The sequence below is a fragment of the Perca flavescens genome, chromosome 20 (genome assembly GCF_004354835.1).
Source record: "Perca flavescens isolate YP-PL-M2 chromosome 20, PFLA_1.0, whole genome shotgun sequence".
Taxonomy (NCBI): domain Eukaryota; kingdom Metazoa; phylum Chordata; class Actinopteri; order Perciformes; family Percidae; genus Perca; species Perca flavescens.
Genome location: NC_041350.1, coordinates 23,216,621 through 23,231,094, shown reverse-complemented (window position 1 = coordinate 23,231,094; position 14,474 = coordinate 23,216,621). Strand labels below are relative to the sequence as shown.

The 14,474-nt window shown below is 41.6% G+C and overlaps 1 protein-coding gene across 4 annotated transcripts in view; it reads right to left on the bottom strand.

The window, feature by feature from the left end:
* The window catches only part of plekhh1 (pleckstrin homology domain containing, family H (with MyTH4 domain) member 1), a 44,802-nt gene that overhangs the window by 6,480 nt on the left and 23,848 nt on the right, over positions 1 to 14,474 (bottom strand). For all 4 annotated transcript variants that reach the window (XM_028566785.1, XM_028566786.1, XM_028566787.1 and 1 more), the window contains exons 10-23: positions 11,451 to 11,542; positions 11,156 to 11,303; positions 10,426 to 10,562; positions 10,210 to 10,320; positions 9,843 to 9,929; positions 9,391 to 9,549; positions 6,915 to 6,995; positions 5,399 to 5,578; positions 5,198 to 5,309; positions 3,854 to 3,966; positions 2,658 to 2,834; positions 2,337 to 2,434; positions 1,499 to 1,676; positions 549 to 704 (exon numbers count right to left, since the gene is read on the bottom strand). In XM_028566785.1, the coding sequence (XP_028422586.1) occupies positions 549 to 704; positions 1,499 to 1,676; positions 2,337 to 2,434; positions 2,658 to 2,834; positions 3,854 to 3,966; positions 5,198 to 5,309; positions 5,399 to 5,578; positions 6,915 to 6,995; positions 9,391 to 9,549; positions 9,843 to 9,929; positions 10,210 to 10,320; positions 10,426 to 10,562; positions 11,156 to 11,303; positions 11,451 to 11,542 (1,829 nt within the window). The remainder of the gene's footprint in view (positions 1 to 548; positions 705 to 1,498; positions 1,677 to 2,336; positions 2,435 to 2,657; positions 2,835 to 3,853; positions 3,967 to 5,197; positions 5,310 to 5,398; positions 5,579 to 6,914; positions 6,996 to 9,390; positions 9,550 to 9,842; positions 9,930 to 10,209; positions 10,321 to 10,425; positions 10,563 to 11,155; positions 11,304 to 11,450; positions 11,543 to 14,474) is intronic.

The window sequence follows — 14,474 nt, the reverse complement described above, 5'->3', positions numbered from 1 at the left end:
GTCATATACAATTTCACCGCTAGATGGAAGAGTTTTAAAGACATGCCAATAAACCAGAGCACCTTTTTCTCCCATCCCAGAATGCTGTGTGGACTAGCCAGACCTTTCTCCGCCACGCTGTGGAGGAAGGTCTGGGAAAGCGAGACTATAGCTACAGAGAAAGACATCCATCAAATGTACTGTATACTGTACGAGCCAGACCGAGTTATAAATCTAGTCTATTCACTGTCTTCGGCGGGCTGGTTAAACATAATGGAGCGGTTTCACTAACCAGAATGAAAATGGGGTGGAAAAAAACAATTTTATCATGAATGAGCGGAATTAAATTACAGAGTAAAGGCTTTGGTATGCTGGCACGTGACTACATTTAAAAACCAAAAAGTCACAAAAAAGTTTGGACAGCCTTAATTTGCCAAAATAGTAATTAACTAGCCACTGCTGATCCTCCCAAAATATTAAGTAACACTTAAGATGCACTACTACAAAAGCCTCAGTGGTGTGTAGAGGGTTTCTTACATCCCCTTCTGTTCAGCGACCCACACTCTTACCTTGGCAGACGGCTGCAGGCAGTGCTCCAGGTCTTTGCCAGATGGATCATCAGTGAAGAGGGCAAACCCAGACAGCTGAGGCTTCCTCACGCCAATCCTCTGGTTCAGCGTACTGAGGAACTCTTCCACTGTGGTGGAGCCGTCGAAACCCACCACCTACATAAGAAAACAAAGGGCACATCTCAGTGATGACCGGAAACCAGTCCCAGCCGATATCAACCTGCATTTCCAGTCCAAACTGCGCCACCTATTAGCAAGAAAAGTAACAGCAGCAGCAGATTAGAACTGCAGATGAACTGTTTACTGTAGCTGTAAGAGGGAGTTAAGACAAAAAAAACAGCCCTGCATTAGAAAAAAAGAAAGAGTTGTGTTGTTGAAGATACCAGTGAGATGATAAAATATGATCCAGGAAGTCCAGTTTGAGTAATAGATCCGTGAGTTTGAAGGCCTATTCACGCCAAAACACATGAGACAGGATTTTACAACTCTGGAAAGTTATCACGATGGGAGTGATTTTATTGTCTGTTGGGACGATCTCAAGAGAAACACTAGAAACACAGCATTCGCGTTAAAAAGTAATCCTCCACAAATGTCTGCTTGCACGTACTTCATTGGCGAAGATGACGGTACATTGCACTGTGGCAAAAGCTTAGCCAGGTTCAAATGATTTTGTCAGAAGCCTCTGTGTTGGGACACTCTCGCCCTGCATGTGACATTACATTTTGGAACAGCTGTTACTTTATTTGCCTGTAGGTGGCAACATCAACTCATCTCTCTTTACTCTGCATGTTTGAAGTGATGTTGTTACCTTCCTTCAGCATACGCAGCGCAGATTGGAATGTGTAGAGCTGGACCAAAATACATAAAAAACTGCTCCTCCTTAAGGAAAATCTGCTGCTAAAGGTACAGGACAGTCAAGACAGTGACGGTGTGATGTACTTTTTTGTTACCTGGTAGGTGTTGTTCATGAAGTGGACTGGGATGCTGAATGGCAGTGAATGGTGGTAGGGGTTTCTCAGCAGGATGGAGACGATCTCCATACGTGAAGGTTTGGCCTCCCGCTCTCCATTCTGCAGTGTTCGCTCCACAGACCTCTGGCAGTACACTGCATACTTCCCCACCTCACTTCTGTGTGGGTGAAAAAGGGATAGAGATTAGGGCTGCACGATATAAGGAAAATATCTGATTGCGATTTTATTTTATTTTGACTTGCGATATCATTCACGATGATCATGGAGGGAATGAAAACTTTTGTATCATTCTCATTTTCATTGAAAATATTCATCAAAATGATCATAGTGTGTTTTTTGTGAGGATTTAGATTTGTAGGCTTGGAACGTCTCTGCAGCACCACAATACTTATTTCAGAATCGTTTGACACATTTTGTTGGTGCATTTTAGGCCTTTAATTCAACAGGACAGATGAAGACATGAAAGGGGAGAGAGAGGGGGGGAATGACATGCAGCAAAGGGCCGCAGGTCAGAGTCGAACCCGCAGCTGCTGTGTCAAGGAGTAAACCTCTATATATGTGCACCTGCTCTAACAACTGAGCTAACCCGGCCACGGTTTGACACATATTTTGCCTTTAACAAATATTGTGCCCTCACAATACGATTTGGATAGTGCACTAGTCCATATTGCGATTTCGATAAATAATTTAATTATAATAATTGTGCAGCCCTAATAGAGATGTCAACAATGCAGTAATGCCTCATAATTGGTTTTAGTTACTTAGGAGGCTATGCTTTAAGGAGTTATGGGTCAGCTGCAGGCTTTAGGCACCTCACCTTGGGTCAGCATTGCGTTGCAGGTACTGTCTCAGGTACCAAAGGAAATGTTGTTGAGGAAGGAACAGAGCCACGCACAGAGACAACAGCTGCCAGCACTGCAGGAAGAGGTGGTAAAAAAAATGCATACATTTTTAAAAACTTTTTTTCCATGAATGCAGCACCACTTTGCTTCACATTCAGAGTTAACCACCCTGGCCATGCAAGTTTAAAATAATTAAAAGTGAAAATAAAACACATATATCCACTTTCTGTGCTTTCTGTTTGATCACTTTGCGCTTCACATGCATCAGTTTTCTCTTCAGCGTGCACCAGGCCGACCTGTGTGAGCGAGTAGTTGTGTGGTGTCCGGCGGTTGGTCTGCTTGATAAGCTGACAGTACACTTCATTCTGCAGCTCCGGGTGGGTTAGGCACACTTGCAAAGCATTCTGGGCCAGCGAGGTGTGGTAGTCAACAGACGGAGACTCAACCAGCACGTTGATGAAGAGCTGACAGGACTGCAGAGAAGGAAAGACTTCTTAATATTTTTAAATCTGACGCTTGAGTCCACTGTATTACCAGCAGGTGGAGACAAACACACACCAGATACTACACATTTACATTCATCATAAAAGAGGAAAAGTAATAGAACTTAAGGTGGTAATAATATTCAGGTTAGAGGAAATTGAAAAAACAACCTAAATACATGGCATGAGTTCAGTAAACGTGTATGTCTTTTTTTTGTTTAAGTAACCTTTGTTCTCATCCGCTGGGACAGTTGAAGACAAAAGAACCAATTTAACAGTGTTCATCAGTCAGATTCATTAATACTTCAAAGGCATGAAGTAGAGCGTAGGCTTGAAAAGTGTGTCACTTCCATTCATTCTGTTTCTTTGTGAGTTTGGGACTGTTCTTTCGAGGCTGGCTGGTCAAAGAGAGAGCCGATCCATTCATCTTTCAGTCCCGTAGTGTAGCGACTGTAGTGGAGCAGGGAGGGGGCTTCTGGGTGGGCGCACTGAGGGCTAAAGAGTTGAAAAGAGAGGAAAAGGATCTGCCATCTTCCTACAAGGTCCCCTGTTCTGCTATGATCCCATTTCTCCTCCCCCATTCTGTGGCTTCCATATCCATTGCTGCCACTCTGAATGCCCTGACCTCCCATGTCTCGTATTTAAAGGGGCGCCTTTCACACTGGCTGTAAACCAGAAGAACGGTTAGCCTCAATCAGAGCAGATAATCAAGGCCATTTTCTCTCTTCCACACTTTTAATGAGCTGGGGCCCTCATCCTTGAGCCTTTGATCTGGTTTAGAGACAGGAGGGAAGAAAGGAAGAGGGCCACGGAGCGAATCCAGGAGTAGGAGGGGATAATGTGGGGGTTAAACTGGAGTAGGATGGATGATGCCTTGAACAGACCGTCGCAGTGAGAGCTGGGCAGAAAAGGCAAGTGGGATATGGAGAAAGGGATGAAAGGGACAGGAGGAAAGGAAGTGGAATAGAACAAGAGGAGCAGAGAGAGGGGTGAGAGGTGGAGGGACATACCTTGAAAAGCTTGAGAGCTTCTGTCTGCAGAGCTTCAGAGGGCAGAGTGGTGAGAGGCGAGCGCAGACCCTCCTTACAGAAGCTCAAGGCCTCGCTCTTCCACAAAGCAGATTCTGGGGAAAAAAAGGGGGACGCACGCATGCGCGAACACACACACACACACACACACACACACACACACACACACACACACACACACACACACACACACACACACACACACACACAAACAGAGAAACAAGATTGAGTTTCAAAGCCTTAATGACTCAACAGCTGACAAAAAGTCTGTCGTAAACACAGTCTGCTGTGTGGATTAGGGCTGTCAGACATTGCGGATCAAAATAACATGTAGCATGCTACTGAGTAAATTTGTATCCACTTATAGAGAGACTTTGCAACTTTAAGCCCTTTTAATCAACTATGCATCTACTGTGAGTGTTACAAATATATCTCCAGTGTTGTCAACAAAGAATATGCAGTGGTAAAAATCTGATCAAATGCTTTAGTTCTTGTACTTTGTAACAACAGTTATGAATTACTTTTTGAAATGTTTGTGTGTGACACTGAGGTCATGTTATAAGGTATTGTTTGTGTGAATTTGTGGGTTTTATATACTTAAACTTGACTACTTTTTGGCCAACACAATAACTTAAAAAACTATGGTTGGGTATTGATTGATATCGGTGCATACACAATACCTTTTGATCCTTTTATTTCTCATTTAACAAAACATGTATCAAACTGCTAAATGCATCAGGGTTAAATAAAAAAAGTTGCTCCTCAATGAAATACAGTATAACGTTTAAAAGGTTTTCGGATTCAAATGAGATCAAAAATACTTTCAATACTCAGAATATATTAAGGCTCGATACAAAGCTATATAAAAGGACTAATTTCTTCACTAAAACTGTATCCCTGGCGGTTAAGTGAAGGCTTTAAAACAACGTTTAGAACTTCACGTTGGGAAATAAAATGTACAGAAAGTAGAGTTGAGGAGTTAACTGACTAACTTAGAGGGGTGTTGGTTGCATTGTGGGAATTTGTACTCATGAACTCAGTATTTCTAAAAGGCTGGCTACATATTTACACTTTATTGTGTTGCCCTGGATTTTAACCTTGAAATGTAACTAGTTGCTTCTAATTTACACGGCAGCGCAAAGTAACATATTAAGTTAAAAACATCTCTCTTCTTTGTAATGCTCAACACTGAAAACAGTTTAGGAGAAGTGCACAAATTATATTTGAAGTCAAATGTATTTTTAACCTCTTCTAATAAACCGGTTACACAGACAACACTGCAGTCACTAATGACACTTATTTGCTGTAGAACAGGGATCTTCTCACCTGGGTCTCCCTCTGCATCAAGGAGTTCACCAATGAGCTGCTCGTACTCTGTGCCCACTTTGAAGCTTGCACAGCTGCCAGCTGCCACAGTCAAGTGATACAGCCATGTATCCTGTGTAAAAAAAAAAGCATTCATGTGCAAAGAGAAATAAATGGACTAAATGTTGTTTGAGTCTCGTCCTAATGGTAAATTGCCAGTACCTTCTCCTGCTTGGTGCCAATGAGCAGATATGTAGGACTCTGGTCTCTTGGTTGGACCACTAAGGTGCAGTGGGAGGAGAGGAAACCTCGACTGCCTGCCTCATAGTCCTCATCCGAATCACAGGAGCGATCCACTTCCTGTACCGAGGCCTCCCGCATCTGCAGCTGACCCAGAGGCAACTGAGACAGAAGGAGTAAATCAGTAAACAGGGAATCAAAACGAAAGATGGTGGTAACCAGTATCAGACAAACAGATCTAAGTGTGTTCAATTAAAGAAACAAACTAAATTGACATCATTGCACCTTCTTTTCTTGTCTAAGCAATATTTGTATAATCCTTTATTTGTCAAAAAACCTATTAGCCTGTACTAGGGCTGAACGATTAATCCTTTTCAAAATCAAAATCGCAATTTGAAAGAATTCAATTCAATTTTATTTATAGTATCAAATCATAACAAGAGTTAGCTCAAGACACTTTACAGATAAAGTAGGTCTAGACCACACTCTATAATTTACAAAGACCCAACAATTCCAGTAATTCCCCCAAGAGCAAGCATTTTAGGAAAAACAGTGCCGAGGAAAAACTTCCTTTTAGGGAGAAACCTCGGACAGACCCGGGCTCTTGGTAGGTGGTGTCTGACGGTGCCGGTTGGGGGTGTGATGAACAGTGGGAATAATAGTCACAATAAAGATGAAGAATGCGATTAGCTAAACATGAAGACCGCGACTTATCAAATGTGAATTATTTAGTTGAATGTTTGATGTACCATTTGATTTAACATTTTTGTATTCCTCTTTTTATTATTATATTTTAAGGTAAATGCTGGAATAATATTACATACAGAAAACACCATATATTTGTTGTACTGCACATTGCTGCAGCTCCTCTTTTCACCCTGTTTGTTGAGCTCTCTGTTTTAGCTACAGAGTGAGGCATCTCACTTCTGTTCAATCTTTGTTGGGAGTCGCACATGCGCAGTAAGTACTGCTAGCTAATCAGTTGCAGAGTATGAGGGAGTTCCATGCTAGCAGCTAGGTGAGCATTATAACGTGTTAGAAAGTGACGCACGTTGGTCACGGAAGTAAAGGCTGGACTACAATAGAGCTGTTTGGAGCAGTTTGTGAACAGTGTTTTCTGTTGGAGATCGTTAGTCCCTTTGGGGTGGACTTTGGGCTTTTTCACTTTGTAAACCTATAACATGCACAAAAAAGATATATAACACAATAAAGGGGAAAAGCATAATATGAGCACTTTAAAGAAATGTCCTATTTTCAGTGGATCTTTCATTTATTTGTTACTTCATTTAACATGATCATAGAAAGTGCAATATGTAGTTTTAAAAAATTGCAAATCAAAAAGTAATTGCAATATCTGGCAGAAATATCGCAATTCGATTTTCCCCCCATATCGTGCAGCCCTAGCCTGTACAGAAGACAACCGCTAAGGAGCATGCATTTGCAATAATCACTAACAAAAGCAGGGGGAGACATGTTAGGAGAAGGGAGTTTTGTCAACCTTGTCTTCCTGGTTACGATAGTAGTAGAAGACCTTTCCAACCATAGAACACCACACCAGCTTAGAGTGTCCATGTTTGACCTGAAACGAGAAGACAATGGCACAGAACGTATAAGAGAAGTATCAGGACACGTCCCAAGACTGTCTGGCTGTTTTTCAAAACAGTAGTAAATATAAGACTAAACTTTTTTGTAATCTCTGAATCTCAGATCAAAGAAGTTTTTTAAAAGCTTGACAGATGTTAGTCAGGGGATTTCTACATCTAACCAGCAGATGTCCCAGGAATGTGCAGGTAAGTATGCTAATCATTATTTAAAGGTCCCATGGCATGAAAATGTCACTTTGTGAGGTTTTTTAACATTAATATGCGTTCCCCCAGCATGCCTATGGTCCCCCAGTGGCTAGAAATGGTCATAGGTGTAAACCGAGCCCTGGGTATCCTGCTCTGCCTTTGAGAAAATGAAAGCTCAGATGGGCCGATCTGGAATCTTCTCCTTATGAGGTCATAAGGAGCAAGGTTACCTCCCCTTTCTCTGCTTTGCCCGCCAAGAGAATTTGACCCACCCATGAGAGAGAGACATCATGGCTTTCAAACAAGCAAAGTGGCAGTTGGTCAAGACCACACCCCCACCCTCCACCTTGCCCCCCTCTCTCTCTTCCTCAATAGCTACAGACACAGAAATGGCACATCATAAGGAAAGCTCATTGTGGGACTGGCTCTAGTGGCTGTAATTCTGCACCAAGGCTGAATTTCGGGAAAGAGACTTCAGATACAGTATTAGGGCACCACTAAGGTCTATATAAAAGCATCCAAAGAACACCATGTCATGGGACCTTTAAGATTTGTTTTGTTTCCAAAAGCAAAGTGACGACTAATGTCTGCCAAATGTAAACACTCTTTCCACGCTCTGATTCTGATGCTGCATTCAGCTTCATTTTATCCAGGAATGCATCATTTTCAGCGACTTCTTTCACAGAGTTTTTGATATACGAATGGAGCAATGATGTCACCGGAGGATGCCATCGACACAAAGCCAGCTGTGCATCGCTCAAAAAGAGGGTCACCGGGGTTAACTGCGCTGAGAGGCAGAACAGCCCGTCTGGACGGAGATCACGTCATAACCAGCAGATCAAAGACGACTCTCAGGAAGGGAATTGGGGTTTGGTGAGAGGACGTGGGCTGTCAGTCATCTGTCAGAGACCCATCACTGACACCCGTCAGATGTTTAAGTGTCTTAACCTTACCGAGAGACAGGCATTCAAAAGGCCGGGAAAAGAGGAGGGTGAAAGGGAAGGAGATCTCAAGCATTCCAGCAGCTCGAGCCTTATAGCCGTGTCCCAACGTGAAGGAGGTTTTTAAGAATCTGCTTCAAGTGATCCGTCAAACCTTCCCCACCCCTGTGACAGACACTTCTATATCTGTCTGAAAGAGGACATTAAGCCTGGAAATCGGTTATTTTTGGCATCCTCTCAGGGTGTAAGCCTGGTTAATCTATACCTTCTGGAGCTATGCTATGGAAATAGGGAAAGGAAGTAAGGATTCTTTACCAAGAATGACATACTAGTTAAAAACCTGATAAAATGAACTACATTATTTCAGTAAATACACAATGCGTACAAAAAGTTGTATTATTTCAACATGATTTTAGTAAGTCTCATTTTGTGTGATTCCAGATGGTAAAGAACCTTGAGCTGAGAAATTAATCAATTAGTCAATTGGCAGAAATAACAATAATAATAATAATAATAATAATAATAATAATAATAATAATAATACATTTTATTTGGACGCCTTTTTTAGATACAGGACATCTTACATGTTTAAGAGGGCATAAAAGAAGAAAATACAATAGAATACTGATCATTTAGCAATTGTTTAAGTCATTTTTCAAGCAAAAAATACAAAAATGACCTGGTTCCAGCTCCTCAAATGAATTGAACATTTGTACATTTTTCTAAGATAGTAAACTGAATATCTTGTTTGTTTTCAACTGTTGGTTGGACAAAATAAGTCATTTTAAGATGTCAAATTGCATTCTGGGAAATTGTTTGGGCAATTATTCACCATTTTTCTGATATTATAAACCAAAGGACTAACCAATTAACAGTAAAAACAATTGTCAGATTATTTGCTAATCAATAATACTAAATAAAAGGTAGGAAACCAACATGGGGAGAACATGCAAACGCCACACAGAAAGGCCCAGACCTGGATTTGAACCTAGAACCTTCTTGCTGTGAGGCCACAGTGCTAACCATTGGGCCACCATGCTTGCAGAGAAGTAGATGAGACGATTAAAACCATAATAATACTTTGCTAGCTGTTCCAGTCATAATACTAAGCTAAGCTAATTGTCTCGTCGCAGTAGCTTCATGTTAGGCGCACAGACATGAGAGGTATTTATTTTATCATCATAATGCTCGGCAAGGAAGCAAAAGGGCTTTAATTGAGATACCGAGACTTCTGTCACCTGACCTTTGTAAGCCAACCCCTCACGGTGGGCTTGGCGGTGGTCTCCACAGTCACTGGGCTGCTGGCCTGGACTCTGAGTATGTTCTGCAGAACCCTGATCCACTCCTCCAAGATGTTGGGTGAGTCGGCGGTCAGATAGAAGGTCTTCTTCTCTGTAATCAACTGATTAGACGTAAAGGAGGAGATCAGAATCAGCTTCTGAAGAGCCACGGGAACATTTCAGGCCAATGCTATACCTGATGTGTGTATGTGTCCTCTAACAACTCTTTAGGTTTTTTCTATTTTTCTCTGATGCCATAGTCTTTTGAATTGTAATAAAAAATTGAACTACAATTTCAATTCTTTGCATAGCCTGTAAAAGAAAGTAGTCATAGTGTGCAGCATAAATCATACTTTCCTTGTCTTGAGGTATTCTTACACAAAGTTAAGCACTATTGGAAATGCTTTCCACTTACTTGAAATGTCTGCGCTCCTTCTCCACGTACTATACAGCAGGACGTGTTCAGTTCAATCTGACCCTGAGGTTTCCTGATCACGTCACTCTGAATACACACCCCAAAAAACACACATATACACACACAAGAATTTTCATTTCTGTCAAAAATTAGGATTATAAAATCAATCATAAAGTTTAAAACGTACTTTTTTCTTTTTTTTAATCTACACTGACAAAACTGCTGTGATAGTGTTGAGAGGGTGCTCGTGCCTTCAACTGCAGCCATCTTGCATACAAACGTGCAACATTTTCAAATATTTTTGCAATGTTTTTATGTGCAGGCAGCAAAACCTTAGAAGGAAGGAAGCAGGCAGGCTCACACTCACAGGAGATTTATAGTAGAGGATCTCTCCATTCCTCAGGATGAACCAGCGACGTTTCCAGGCTTTCACCTGACTGCCCATCTTCAGCAGGTACCCAGACTTCTCCAGCATCTCCTACAGACACAAACGGCACAGGAGTTATTCAAAACACAACTGACTGCTCATACAGGAGTTGACTTATCATAGAAGTCAATGACTGAAATGCAGGACTCCACTCACAGGCCCAGTGCTCTCACAGGAATAGGAGGAGGTTCGCTGGACTTTATGTTCCGGTTCGGAGTAGTCACTGTCCAGGGAGTAGGCATCGGGAGGAATGGCATAATCACTCTCTGAGCTGATGGAGGACATGGACACCCCTAGGAAAACAAGAGATGGTAAATTCATAAGGTACAGTAAAGTAAAAAAGATATATTAGAAGTGGTTGAAGGGGAGAAAAACACAGAAAATAAATTTTACATGTCGTGATTTAAGAGCCAGCAAGCAACAGAAGGTTTAAGACAGAAGACTCTTAAAGGGTAAATCACTATTAGATATCATCAGTACATTATGCTCAATGCATCCCATCAGTTATTTTGCATTGAGTTTATGTGGTGAATACTATCTGTAGCCACTGACTGCTGTAGTTTACTTTCCCTAAAGCTGAATCATCTACTTCAGTTAATGATTTCAAATGCATTCTGGTCAGCAGACACACTGCTGCCTATTCCATGCTGGATTTCTCTGGATTTTTTGCTGTACGTCTTAATTTGGTTATGTTTATGTTTTTGATAAAGTGAAGAAGTACTTGCTCCGCATTGAGTCGAGAGGATTTCTACCTTTAGGCTGGTTTAAACACTGGATCCAAAATTCATGGATTATCTTAAATGTACATTGTCAACAATATTAAGGCAAGGCAGTCTTTCCTAGTTGAGATGAGGACATTTTGTAATCTGCAATGTGCAATCCTCACCTCTCTTGACGGCACGTGGGCTCCCCGGGACGCTGCTCTTTCTGTCCGGGCTCAGGATGGAGGTCCGTAAACTGGCCAGAGAGCTGCTGTCGTCCTCAGAACCAGAGTCATCATCGGGCAGAGGTACGCTGCTGATCTGAGTGGCTTTCTAAAACAAACAATTGAGAGAGCACTGTACAGTTAAACACCACCTCATGAAATTTCAGTACAAACTAGCTGACAAGCTGCATCAAAGGTAAAGCACAGATCCAGCCGCACTGTAAACCTTTAATAATAAAAAAAATAATTCACTCACCCCTTTCAGTGTGGTATAGACTGGTACATTGATATTCTTATAGATCAGCTGAGTAAACGGACCTGCCGCTGGATATTGGGGTAAGTTGGACCCTGCAACGTACACGGGAAAAACATTTATTCAGAATTTACTTATGGACATGTAGACAGCATGACAATGCCACAAAGCACAAAATGTAATGCTTAAAGTGAGACTATATTAGGGTGACCAAACGTCCTCTTTTGCCCGGACATGTCCACTTTTTACCTACTGTCCGGGGCGTCCGGGGGGGTTTTATAAATTCATTAAAATGTCCGGTTTTCACTGTTTTTCATGGGACCATTAAGCGTGTACTTATTAACTTATTAACACAATACTACGGTAGGCTACTTTGTTGTGTGACGTAATTCCCGAGAGGCTGCCTTGTGAGCGGCTCTGCGACGCGCACATACACAGGGACCAGGGCAGACAGACAGGGACCAAGGCAGACAGACAGGGACCAGGGCAGACAGACAGGGACCAGGGCAGATAGACAGGGACCAGGGCAGACAGCGGAGCAGCATTACACACAAAATGCCGAAGCGTTTCCTGCTAAAGATTTCCCACCGTGGTCAGAAAACACAGGGGGGAACCTTTGTTTCTCTCACTATGACTCTAGAGTTGGTAGGACTCGCTCGCTGTCACTCTCACTTCTCCCCCGCTATATATCACCCACTCCCCACACACACACACACACACACACACACGCCGTCTCGACGCACACACTAGCGCACAAGTATAAACATCAGTCCACTTACAACCATAGAACAAGACTAGTGCAGCTTCACAGTTGAACTGCAAAAAAAATGTCCCACATACCGTCCCGGTCGGGACCGGACAAGTGGGAGGAGGAGTGCACCGTGTGCAAAGCTGGCACATATGTTTCAGTGTCTTTATTATTTATCTTATTACATTGAAAAGTTATTAAGAGATATTTTGTTGAAGCTGGATTTTCTAACACAGAAGAGGTCATATTTAGAACATTATTTCATATTATTTATTTATTTTAAAAGAGAGCTATTATTTTGTTACATGTTGTTACAGATTTTATTTTATTACAGAAGTTATTTTTGCACAATTGAGGCATAATAAAGCATGTTCATTAACCTCTGGGAATCACCACTGTCTGGATTTGTCTCGAGGCCAGGCCGAGTGTCCTCTTTTTTGGAAATCAAAATATGGTCACCCTAGACTATATCCTTGAAATTCCACTTGCAGGATTGCTCCGTTGCCGCCAGAAAATCTGCCGGATTTCACTCATTTAGGCTAGATCTCCATTATCTATGGCTTACTTTGTGTTGGCATTTTAAACTCTGGTCAATATATGAGGACTATGGTTAACCTTTTCTCAGATCTCTGCAGGGTAAATCCAGACAGCTAGCTAGACTATCTGTCCAATCTGAGTTTTCTGTTGCACAACTAAAACTACTTTTAAGCGTACACATGTTCCACCAAAACAAGTTCCTTCCAAGCCTATTTTGCAGCGGCCCCGCAGTTTTTCTCCGGTGCTTAGCACCGCCCAAGACGATTGTGATTGGTTTAAATAAATGCCAATAAACCAGAGCATGTTTCCCCCCATCCCTGAATGCTATGTGGAGTAGCCAGACCCTCCTTCAGCGTGCTTTGGAGGAGGATCTGGCAAAGCGAGACTATCAAAACAGTGGCCACTGTGGTCACAAATGGCAGTTACAGAACAATGGCCAACAGTTTGTCGGTTATGAACGTTGTTGTCACTAAGGCATGGCATTGTTGGATATTTAAGCCAACATATGTTACCAGTGTTTGTAATATTTCACTGAAAATAGTATGTAATTCTCATACTATTGGTTTCATACTAAGGTTTGGACCTTTTAGCCCACGTGTCAAACTCAAGTCCAACGGACCAAATTTGTGTTCACAATAAATTTTGGCCCGCCTAGTTGTGCGCCAAACCAAAAACACAGGAAAGTGTTTTTTAAACTGCAATTACCTGACATTCAAAGCAGAATTTGGCAGATTTGCCAACTCTGAGACTCAGAATTTCCCAGAGAAGCAGAGAGTTTAATATTCAGGCTGTGAAACAAAAATGTAATCATTGTTTTGCTTGATTTGCTAAATTCTATGATGGCTTTTGTAGGCCTTCATGTCAACAAAAATGTTACAAAAAGCGTATAAAAATGTCGGAAAAAGCCAAAAATTTACAAAAAGGTGACAAATGTCTGAGAAAGCCACAAAAAAGTTGGAACAAAACAAACAAAAATGAGGAAAAAAGCTACCAAAATGTAAAAAAAAAAGTGACATGCAATAACAAAAGCCCGTCAATAAACTCTCCATGTCTGGCCCTTGGTGTGATTCTCTTTTTCCAGTGTGGCCCTTAGTGAAAATGAGTTTGACACCCCTGTTTTAGACTAATAAATGGCAGGTATGGAATTTCGGACGCAACCGTGGTAATTCTTATAAAAGTCTGTATAGTTGCAAGGGGGGAAAATATAGCACCCTTACTCTATATAGAATCTATATTATATATGAATTATGTATCTATTTAATAGATACATAATTCATATATAATTCACACACCTTTGCAGCAGGACTTCATGCTTCTGACGTACCCACTAATTAAAGAACAAGTAAAAAAGACTTAGGAGAGCTAAAACAAAATAAAACTGGTCTATGCTAGTCATTGTGCCATAGATCAAAAATCCTCCAACAACAGATGCACCTTTAAGGCACAAAGATCAGAGGAAGCTGAATAAGCTGAGCAAGCTATGACTTAATTCACAACAGCCATTTGGCAGTCCGCTCCATGTACCTGGCAGTCAGGAAATGTAATAGTTGGAGTGCTGTCAAACCTTAGACTGCAGCCTGACAAAATGCATGATGTCGGGACAAAAAGCATAGCAGTAATTACACCCAGACCACGTCCTTTCATCGCAGCTGATTAAAAAGCAGCCTCTCCCTCAGCTTCTTTTAAACCCCCCCTCTTATGCTCTTCCTCGGCTCTTTAAAAAAAAAAAGACAGGGACCATC